The 11,645-nt window shown below is 37.0% G+C and overlaps 1 protein-coding gene across 2 annotated transcripts; it reads right to left on the reverse strand.

Moving 5' to 3' along the window:
- Nucleotides 1–328: 328 nt before the first annotated feature.
- LOC114871702 (ATP-binding cassette sub-family C member Sur) lies at nt 329–11,405 on the reverse strand. 2 transcript variants are annotated; one of them, XM_029177915.2, is made up of 32 exons: nt 11,117–11,403; nt 10,138–11,024; nt 9,765–10,049; nt 7,875–8,135; nt 7,706–7,808; nt 6,856–7,083; nt 6,595–6,786; nt 6,384–6,530; nt 6,122–6,322; nt 5,901–6,038; nt 5,654–5,816; nt 5,410–5,588; nt 5,228–5,350; nt 4,927–5,164; nt 4,763–4,865; nt 4,438–4,699; nt 4,241–4,378; nt 3,949–4,185; nt 3,625–3,869; nt 3,507–3,572; nt 3,333–3,440; nt 3,177–3,268; nt 2,889–3,103; nt 2,602–2,823; nt 2,349–2,530; nt 2,119–2,290; nt 1,809–2,046; nt 1,622–1,749; nt 1,374–1,561; nt 1,203–1,306; nt 906–1,102; nt 329–797 (listed from the first exon to the last, which is right to left on the reverse strand). In XM_029177915.2, the coding sequence occupies exons 3-32, from the start codon at nt 9,983–9,985 to the stop codon at nt 639–641; spliced, it is 5,250 nt and encodes a 1,749-aa protein (XP_029033748.2). In that variant the 5' UTR covers nt 9,986–10,049; nt 10,138–11,024; nt 11,117–11,403; the 3' UTR covers nt 329–638. The 2 variants fall into 2 exon arrangements, with proteins under 2 accessions (XP_029033748.2, XP_046144013.1); XM_046288057.1 differs by having other exon boundaries at nt 4,927–5,350; nt 11,117–11,405.
- Between the last annotated feature and the right edge of the window lie 240 nt (nt 11,406–11,645).

Below are 11,645 nucleotides of genomic sequence, written 5' to 3' on the forward strand. Positions count from 1 at the left end.
ATTGGATCGTTTCGATAAGATCGTGTTTTAGATACGAGCCGTGTTTAACTCTCGAACGATGGACCAGATAGCGATAATTGAATTTTCATTTTCATTATCGAAACCTTCAATTATTTCTTCGATCGAATTGGGCCAATGGTCAAAGTGGGATACCTCGAAATGTAAAAAAATTATAGAAGCCAACTCGTAAAATTTTATGTTAAACAGAAATAAATACTACGACCATAACGCGATATGCAATGCAATTAAATACAAAACGTTGACGCACGTACATTTCACTTTATCTCTATTGAATGGTGTTTTTCTATCAATAATGTAAACATGATGATTATGACATATGTGTGTCAGTAACTTTACTATCGACTTCATAATCGTAACGACTAATTATAAATTCAATGTTCAATTATAAATTCAAAACAGTTTCTTCGAACCTCTGTTCGTTATTGACGATTTCTGGTTGATTTGTTATGAGATATACTTACGATTTATCAACAATTATTTTACTTTCACCTTTTATAAAAATAATTTAAGAATTTATCATCTTATTTAATCTACATTTATCGTCAGTATAAAAAATAAATATAGCACTTCAGAGACATTCAATTGTTTCAGTCTTTCAATAACAACTTCATTATTTCTTAATCAGCCATCTCATCATTTTCTTCGTTAAATTTCAACATATTTGCGAAAAATCCAGTTTGCTGTTGAGATAGATCCATCGGTGAACCATCCTGGACGATTTTGCCCTCGTGGAAAACGATCACCCGATCGCATTCCAATAACGCCGCTACTCGATGCTGAAGAACATACATACACAATGATAGCCAAGTAGAACAGTAGTTGTTACAAGTTTCTTTCTTAACACAGATAAAAAGTATGTTGTGTATCTATCATAGGTATGTTACCGCGATAACGATCACTGTTTTATTCTTGAAGGCGGTGGAAACTGCTTTCAAGAGGCTCTTTTCGGTAGCAGAGTCAAGTGCACTAGTTGATTCATCGAGAACGACGATCGAGGACTTCCGGAGAACAGCGCGGGCCATGCAGAGTAGCTGAAGCTGACCGGAAGAGAAGTTTTCCCCTCCCTCTCGCACCTCGAAATCTGTCAGCGTTGAAAATTATCATTGTTGTAGGAACTTTCTCTAATAAAAACAAAACGGTAATTGAAAAAGTAAAACAAAAATAAAAATAAGTGTTGCAACCGAGTCCTTCAGGATGAGAAGCTACGACGTCCTTGATCTGGGCTACTTCCAAAGCCTCCCACAATTCACCATCTTCGTGTTCCGATAGGGGATCCAAATTCTTCCTGAATGTATCGAGAATATTTTATAATATAATTGTTCTTTTGTTTTTTAAAGCGTTGAGAGGATTACCTGATGGTACCACTGAACATAATCACATCCTGAGGAATTACTGACAATCGTGAACGAAGTATCCTTAATGATACTTGACGAGTGTCAATTCCATCGATCATAATACGACCTTGCGTGATTTCTAATAATCGAAACAGTGCCATTGCTGTGGAGGACTTTCCACTTCCGGTTCTTCCACATATACCAATCTGCATATCATATTTATATATTCTATCATAGAGCAGTCTTTTCATTTTTATAATTCTTACCTTCTGACCTGCTGGAATCATTAATGATAAATTTGAGATTACCGACTCTGTCTGTGAATCGTATCTCAAAGATACATTATCGAAAATGATTTCACCTTTAGTGGGCCAATTTTCAAATACACGGAGACCTAGAAATTTGTCCAAAATTGTCCATTTTTCAATATTCTTTCCCTAAAGTTTTATATACCTTCTTGATGATAATCTTCAACAGGAGCGTATCTGTACACCGAGATTCGAGCCACACTACCCAGGTACATCTCAATCTCGGCTGTGAATTTCACCACCCAATTTAAGTAAATTGGCACTAGAAGCGTGTAATTAATCGCCAGGCCGACCAAAGCAGGCGTTACACGGTCTGGGTACAACTCGGCGGAAATTAAAGCAGCAAAAGTTGCAGTGACCACTATCACTGCGCCTAGATAGTCCTAAGAAACATTCTCAATAAATGTGCAAGAAAAATAAGATTTGAATCTTTCGAAATCTTGGAATTATCTTACTAAAGCGATGCCTAGCCAACGACTGCTCGAGTTTAGAAGTAGAAAAGCGTTAGTATTTGTGTCCAAACACTTCAGAGCTTGCTGCATGAAACGATTCTCTTGTTTGGAAGCTCTCAGGGTTGCCAAACCACGAAGGGTCTCTGAGAAGTGGGTGGCAATTGGCCATCGAGTGCTGGAAAATCATTTAATTTTCGCTTCCAATCAATATTATTAGAAAAATATCAGCTCACCTTCCGTCTAATCTTTGCAAATGCCTGGCGCTGCGTCTGTAAAATCTTTGAACAAGATAATAAGCAGCGCAAGTAGGTACAGCTGCGATTAAGAACCATGGGGAGACTACTACGTTCACTATAATCGCTGATCCACAAAGTAGAACGAAGAATGTCAGTCTTTGGATAGACATGGAGATTTTCTTAAAAGAGATATAACCAGATTTTTACATATAAATGATAAATATTAATGAATTGTTGAGAGAATAACAACCTTGTCTATTACACCGGTATCACCACTGAATCTGTTGAGAATTTTACCAACAGGATTGCAGTCGAAGAAAGACACTGGTACCCTAAGCAATCTGGATACAGCTTCTTCGTGTAATTTTCTTCTTGCTCTGGCACCTGTCCATTGACCCGTTGCATTGCACACGAAAGATAGGAATATGAAGCTTATCGAGAGAGTTATGTATACTTTGAAGTAGAATAATGTCTGAAAACATTTGAAAAAAGATTTTCGATTTTTCTGATTAGACGAATTATCCTGTGAAGACTAACCGTCACATCCGGATTTTTCTCGGATAAACTATCACTCTCCTGGTCTGTCCATCGACTCAACCAGAGATCCGTGTAAACGCGAAGAACCTGACAGAAAATTGCTACACCTATGTAGATCAGACCAGATATCCAGCCTCCAGCTTTCAGATAATCCACCAGGATCATCCAGGTTACCACTCCGCTTCTATCCTCTTCTTCATCAGTACCATCAATTTCTGTAATCAATAATATTCTAGTATCTTTTCAATATCTTTGTTCTACTTCAATTTAGGCAGAACGTGTACCAACTTTCTTCAATTTCCTGGGCTTCACTGGTTCCTTTCGATTCTACTGATATTAATCGTTTAACAGGTAGATCATGCTCTTGATCTCCATTCGATCTAAATAAGGAAGATATTTAATGAACAATTATAATTAATTAAGATTTATGGAAAGTGTTCATACTTTTTGACATTGTACTGCATCTGTCTATTGGAATTAGGTGGTATCAATCTGTGGAGGGCACTTTTATCTCTGTTTAGAGGTATTTCATCAGGATGTGGACTGACGATTCTATACGATATTAAAATTACTTTAATTAATTACTTTTATCTATAGACAATTAAGGATCTGACTTACCTCCCAGAAAATATCTGTCTCAGGACACTGCTAGGTTGTCCATTATCAAAGGTATTATTTCTTTTCCTGAAAGAAGCTTCTCGTTATTCTTTTTTATTTTCTAATGGAAATTACTCACCTGGAGGGAACTATGTGTGCACCCTCAAGGATGGTCGGGGTGCTGCTCTGTCGAAGAACAGGAGGAGGCTGCCTTTGAGGCTGAAGACTGGTGGATCTAACAGCGTTTCTATGCGATTTGAATCGCTTCTTCGAGGTATTCCATTCTTCACTGGGCAATGGAAGATCCGTGAGATCGTGGGCTAAGTATCTGGATCCTGAAAGGGTTGCTCGTCGCATTCTAAGTGGAACAAAAGCTGATGGACCCTGATTAAAAAATCACTTCCAATTAAAAATTAACATCATTTCGATATTGAAAGTGTGGAATAATTGAAGGTTGATTTACCACATGAGCATCTTGATCGGTAATCCAAGACCCTCTCTGCTTATTCTTCACGTTGATGCTGATCCTGGATACCAGTCTGATCAGAGACCATCTATCTTTGGCAGTTCTATAAACACGATGTCCATCATTTTTCCTCGTTGTGCTGTTCCTCCATTCGTTAGCTAATTCTGGATCAGAATCCTCTATCGATGATTTCGTCCCTACTGCTCGAATTCGTCCACCATCCATGACGATGATCTAAATGATATTCATCATAAACCTGTCTATTTCAGGTGTACATTTATCAACATACCTGATGGGTAGTCGATAATAGTTCTAATCGATGGGTAACCATGATCACTGTACGTCCACTTCGAAGGAGCAACTTCCGGATTCCTTGATCAAAAATCTGCTGGCCGACTTGGTGATCCAACGCAGATAATGGATCATCCTAATAATATTGATTAATAATAATATTTATCGATGAATTAATTAATCAAGATAACTCACCATAACGATGACATTCGCGTCGCTATAAATTGCCCTGGCTATAGTCACCCTCTGCTTCTGTCCACCGCTCAAATTAATCCCCTTTTCACCTATCCTCGTCAGATCGTGTCCCGGAAGTATATCTACATCCGGCTGCAGTGCGCAAGCTTTCAAAACGCTTCGATATCTTCTCGATTTATACGCTGATCCGAAGAGAATGTTGTCTCTCAGTGTTGCATTCAATAGCCATGGTGTTTGTGCAACGTAAGCGATCTTAGAGCCCCTTTGTTCACAAGTAGTTTTTAATAGATACCTGTGCTTAGGTGGAGGATAATATTAGACTTACTTGGCCCACTCGATCGTTCCTGTTGTTCTCTGAATTTCTCCCAACATTCCAAGCAATATTGTCTTTCCACTGCCGGTTTTTCCGACGATTACAGTCAATTGACCTGGAAATTAAGATTTCTATCTTTCTCAGAATCTGAATTGTTTGATGTTAAATAATATTACCTCGTGGAAAGTTGAGGTGATTTATCGACAACCGACCCTCTTCCGAGCCCAAAGAAAACGAGCAATTTTTCATCCTAAGCACCGGAATTTCAGGATCCTTCTCAAACACCGTATCTGCAGAAGAGTCGATGTCTAATTTATATTTTCTTAAACCACAGGAATTTCCATCTTCTTCGTCTTCTTCGATATCGTCCAAGGATCCAAAAGTTGCAGCATTATGAGGCTTCATTGTTTCCACCTTCAGAAAATTCAGATTCACAAGATTTCTTATTTTCTTTTTGAAATTTTCTAATATACTTACAGTGGTGTCGTCGATAGAATTTGTACGAGAATGCAAAGTTTCGAATTTTTCTTCGACAGTATCTGGTAGAACGTTGTCGATTTCTGGAAGCTGAAGAAACTCCTCCATTCTGGTGGTAGAAATCTGAAAGAGGAAACGTTTGGTAGATATATTCATGATTTTGGAAAATTGATTTTATTTACCATTGCATTGATGATGATGGGTATCATCACGGGAAAAATTAGAAGGGGTACAGTGAGCTGCGAAAATAGGGCTAAACTTGCGAATACATTTCCAGCTTCGAGACTTCGTTCTTCTATCCAGAAATAAATGCCGAAAGTGAAGAGTGTCGTGAGTACCGATGATGCGTGAGTAAGAAAATCTAAATGGAACCCAGAAACAATTAATATTATTTTACCATTTCATTTATCCGAAACTTGAACTTACTAATGAGAGTCCAATAGAAAGAATCTTTGTCCAACATTCTCAATTCATCGTTCCTTGCTTTTTTTATTTTTCTTTCAAAAATCTTCTCCCAGGCTCTGAGTTTAATCAATTTCATCCCTTGCAAGATTTCGTTCATCAAACGTAACCTGGCATCGCTCTTTTTCTAAATAAAAAATTCTAGAATTATAAAAACACAATTTTCTTAATAGAGTAATGTAAAAAGAAAAATAAACATTTTTAGTCGTACAGCGACTGATTTGAAATTTTCCGACATTCTCTTGCCAAGTATCAATTGCATCGGTGTTACAATGAGTATGCAACATAGTGCACCGATGATTGCACTGATCCCTAACTTCGTGTAGAGAAGGAAAATGATAGCAGTGATCTGAAATCAAAGAGTTAAACTAAAAATAGAGTAAAGGAATTTTATCTCAGAAGAAAATCTTTCAATAATTATTATTTTTGAACCTTCAAGGGGATTGCCCAAGCGTAATGACCGATCCAAAAAAAGCTCATCACGTTATAAACATCTTCTGATATGAGATTTGTCAGAGTCCCGATATCAGCAGACTGCTGACACCTGTCTTGTTCTTTCTCCTTGTCTAATGGATTTTCCTCTTCGTCGATGCTCCACGAACACAGACGCAAAGCCTTATCGTATAGCAACGCCTACAACATCGAATAGAAATAGAAATCCTTAGGGAATATCGTTCTAACGCTTCAAGTGTACCTGAAGAGCAGTCTTCAAGCGGATCCCTTCCACGCAGAGGATATGACTGGATGTCTGGCTCAGAGTACTTTGTAACAGGGCAAAGAAGAAAATCAGCAGGCCCAAGAAATAACCATTTTGTATAATTTCAGAGAACGTCATGGCACTCTAAAATATTTGTATCATTAGTAATTCTTGATGAGAACGATGAGAATAATAAAGAAACACGAACATTTGATATAACAGGTGCAGAATTTGTTGTTCCATTTTGAGAAATAGAAACATAGTCCAAAATTTTGGAAATTGTCATTGGAGCAACTAGGGTTGTAGCGTCCCCTAATAATTTTAAGAAACCCCCGATTGCAAAGGGGTACCATATTCTTTTCCAGAAACATCGCCAGAGAGATAGTTTCCTTTTTCTTTCCTATAAAAAAATATTAAAATATTAAAATACTGAAATATTATTTTTATTCCTAACGGAGCTTTGAGTTACCCTTTGCTCTTCGTAAACCTTTCGAAACTTGTCAAATTGTTTCTCAGCTGTTTCCTCTTCAGGAAGTTGACCAAGATCTTGAGCATCTAAAGATCTACTATAACCTTTGGATAAAAGGTCGATCACCCAGTGGAAGGTGATTCTACCAAGAAAAGGTGCTTCGGAATGTTTGTAGACGATCCTTCTGTTGCCCGTTCGGTCGATCAAGTACCTCTTCCTCTTCCTCGTCTAAAACCAGGTGAAAATCGTAGTTCACTTATTTGCGGCGACGCGCTAAGGCGGTCTATTTGCATGCACAAGGGAGGTACGGTTGTTTTTACTGGGTCAAGGAGGTGGTATGCATGTGAAATATATTTCGAGCGAATGCAGCTATCTCGTGTTACCGGATATCGAAGAGCAGCCACTTGTCTTCTTGCATTACAGGGGGTGCGCTCTTTGAATTTTTCCTTCAACCCTCTGTGCGCTCGTACAGAAATTTCTATAGTAAATTCGAAACTTCCTTTCTCAATTCATTTCACCGTGCACCATTTAACGTTACAGAAAGTCAGAAATGAAATAACGGAGTGTACAACCTATTTTCGCGATCGTTAGTTCACATGATCGATGGAAAAAGTTGGCGCAACACGCTCGATAAGCTCGACTCTTGCCGGACTATGATAATAAACATTATTATTCAAACAAGCTGAGTAAATGTAAAACAAATGTTTGCACTAGGTGGAGTAGCTGGCTCTCCTCGATAACGTTGTAACACTTTGTCGCTAATTCACGGACCGATAATTTTAGTCACCTTTAGCATCGATACGTTCGTTTAATTAACAATTTATATGGGAAAAATTTCCATAAACCTTACCGTAAGATAAAGGGTGTAAGAATCCAATATAGCGAACGATCCGCAGAGAATGGCGGTGATTGCTGTTGTCGTGAATCGAACGTGTTCGATCGACAAACCGTACCTAAGTATATTTAAGAAATCATTTTTATTTAAGGATCAACTACAATAATTTGTTAATGAAACGTACCTAGATAAATATGTAAATTTCCATGCTCTTGATAAACCGATGGTGGCAAAAATTGCAGCAGTGAACACAGTTCCAAAACCATCTCTAATTTCGGTTGCTCGATGAAGGAACCAACAGGAGAGGATAGCCAGGATCGTGAGGATCGACGATAAGGAAATTAATGTTAAAAATGACTCGCAGACTTCGAAGAAAAGCATCACGAGCAAAGACATACATAGGAGTGTTCTGGTTACATGAAATGGAAGAAATCTTCTGGCATCTCTAATCCAACAGAAAGAGATTTTAATTGTAGTAAGAAGGAAGAAGTTATTGTACTAATCATAAATTTGGTTTGATAATGGTCTATGTAGATGAACAACTTTTTCATTAAATATATTAAAAATGATTAACGTTTCCATCCAATTACCAGAAAACAAGTTTTTCTTCCTCAAAACCAGCGTCCACTAAAAACAAGGAATCGTCGATCCAATCTATTTCTCCTATATCTAACATGCTAATAAACAAGTCAACTATCGAACTGATTACTCGTTAATTACACCGTTCATCGAACGGCAGTTTGATTTTTATATTAGTAGTTAAGGTGGAAATTAATCGAGTTTCTTCTTGAACGATGCCACTCAAGTTCAGCTGATTCGATCAAGGAATTCCGGTTGGATAATTCAGGAATCTGATCGATTTTCAAGGAATAGCTATGGATTTTTCGGGGATCGAACGAGAGTAAATCGCGTGGGAGTTAGTTTATTTGGGTTCATTGAGATTCTTCGAACACCGTGACGTAAACCAAGAAAGAACACGTAAGTGTACGAGCATCCTAAGAGCAGCACGTGTCATGAATTATTCCGACAATTAATCCGAGCCCTCCAGAGACCCAGTTAATCCCTGTTTCTTGGTAGTTTTCGCGGTGAATGGGAATACTAATATTTCCAACTTGGATCACGACTCTTGGATTTCGTTTTCCTTTGAAATTCTACGTGTTGAGATTTTGAACTTGATCTAATTCGAAAAATTTCGACTGACATGTTTGTTACGGTTTCAATTCATGGAATAATAAAGTCTGAAAAACAGCATGGAACATTTACAGTTCCGTCATTCTACGAAGAAGAGTGCGTTAATGTTTAACAGGGATAAATAATCGAATTCTCAGGAAAGGATTCTTCAGAGATATTTGTTCTCCCATATTTTCCTAACGATAATGATCAAAAGTAATCAAAGGTTGATTAGAAAGACTAATATACATAAATCATGTGACAATTGTATGTACAAAGGTTTAAACAGAGGCGAAGAAATTAACAGCGTTGATGAATTTTTTACCATATTAATTGAAACAAATTGTTTCGTTGAATGGAACGTAACCCTCCTCTGAATCATGGGGGATCCCAAATGTGAAACGCTGTTTTAATTGGACGTTGTTCTAATTGAACCTAGCCTGGGGCACCCAACGGTCGTTTGTTTTTATTATAAATTAAATGGTAACAAATTTCTATTTTTCTTTTCTTTCAATCAACCTTATCGCTTTGATTGTGACTTGCAAAAATACTTTCGATTATTATTATCTAAAGAAATCATTTTGAAAATTAACTCTCTAGAAATCAGTTTCAATTATCATTATCTACCGCAAATATTTGATAATTTGATCTTTCGACAATTTTTTCACTAGAAAAATAAATTTGCAAAACAGAATATGTATTAATTTATATTTCCTAAAACATTGAATATCAGAACGGATACCTTCTGAAATTGAGAATGGAAATCAATCTGATAGAAAGTTGCTTTTGAATGGATTTTTCTAAATCATGGTTATCGATCAAAGTGAGTTTCGCCGATCGATCAAACATCGTATCGTGACACTGAAATCTCACTCAACTTTTATATTTCCTTTTAACAACTTACTTTTGCTGTTTGCTGCATTTGTATCTCAATGTTGCGATCACAGCAACAAGGATAGCGATCACAGGAACAGAAATGTTAACGATTTCTATCAAACAATCCTCGTTGGATTCGTTCTCAGTGAACCGGAAGATCGTACCGTTTTCCATTCGCCAGCTCCAAGTGATACGTCTTCCGGAATTTCGGAGTACGTGTAGAAATTTGTAATTCTTGCACAACTCCATTTTACGGTTTATTTTATTGCAAAATATTTTCAATAATTTTTTGCTCCATCTTTTTGGTAATCAACTGAAAATATTGTCATTTTTTAGAATTATAGAAACATGGAAATACAAAACACTTGCAAAGATTTCTATTCGCAAAGGCAAGCTCTTACGTGCAGTATAAATTGTTTAATCTTCGCGAGATTGGTTTTGCAGACCAGGAATAGAGTGTTTGTTTTCGCTATTTCCTATTTGACGTCACGATAGGTATATTTCACGGGAAATGGTTTCGACGTACGGTACGGCAAATCCCGAAGAACGCTTGTCTCGTTTTTCGACAACATGTTTCAAATTCACTAAAAATACTCTTACGCTTGGATAAGTTCCGATACGTTTGATAAAAATGCGAGCGTGTTTTCATTGAATAAATATGCCTCTTTCGTGAAAGAAAAAGAAGAAACCTTGCGATTTTAACGCAATGAAAAGTGGGTGAACATATTTTAAAAAGGAAAAACAATGTATTTAACGAAGCGTCAGCTTAGCGACAGTAATCTTGTGTCAACATGAAAACGTTATTATCGCCGCAATTATTGGTAAAAAATGAACTAAAATTCGTTAAAGCGAGCCAGAGATATGCTAAGTTCTAAGACAATGCAATAACACTTACGTGTCCATTGTCGAAATTCTTCGACGCTACTCGTTATCATAATTTATGCGCTAACTTTGTTATGTCATCGTTCGGTTTTCTTTTGTAACATCACTTTCGCGATTCGTGAATGTTCATTTAAATCCAATATCTATAAATCTTTCAAATAGATCACTACCTTTCATCCATGAATCAATTTCAGCCTGGATAGGAAACCGATTATGAATTCGCGATCTTTTGACACCGTAATCGGTGAATGTAATCAATATTCTATTGCACGAATCTTTACGTCATCCTAAGAATCATTCCTATTGTTCTTCTACCATGATCACGATGGGAATTTTGAAGGTAATACTCTGAGTGATCAATTAGCATTTCACTACCATGAATTATTGAAAGTCTAAATTTCAGCCTCTAAAATAAAAAAAGTATATTTTAAATGGTATTATACGTTACTTAATCGCAAAATAAATCTTTGTTTCATTCATTAAAATTCTGAAGTTTACCAAATTCCCTGGCAAAACGAATGACACTTAATTTTTAAGAACAATACTAAATTAATTTAAAAAGAAAATTAATAAAATCACGTATTATAAGTTACTTCGTTACTACATCAAGATCGCATAAGATTCTTTTGAATGTAAACCACTTTCGGGAATTTTGAACAGACGCTTCACGCACGTGCGCGTTGACTCGATCAGAGAAAGGAATACACCTCCTTTCCGCTTGACGGTCCGCGGACTACTGACAGATCATAGAACGTTGAAGACAGCGAATGGTAATTTCATGTGTACCGATGAGTCATTGGTAAAAAAGAAAAAGAAAAAGATCATGATGCCGCTGGCAAAGCAACAGGCTCTTCTTTCACCGGAAACGTAAGCACGTCCTAGAAACGCGGATTCTTTCGAGCGGCACTTGGCTTCGATTCTTTTTCCATTTCTTATGACCAAGAAGAATTTAACCCGAGGGTGAAACAGTGACGAAGACACAATGGTTATATCATAAATGACACGTTGCGTTAAGGATCTTTAATTT

The sequence above is a fragment of the Osmia bicornis genome, chromosome 12, assembly GCF_907164935.1.
Source record: "Osmia bicornis bicornis chromosome 12, iOsmBic2.1, whole genome shotgun sequence".
Classification (NCBI taxonomy): Eukaryota; Metazoa; Arthropoda; class Insecta; order Hymenoptera; family Megachilidae; genus Osmia; species Osmia bicornis.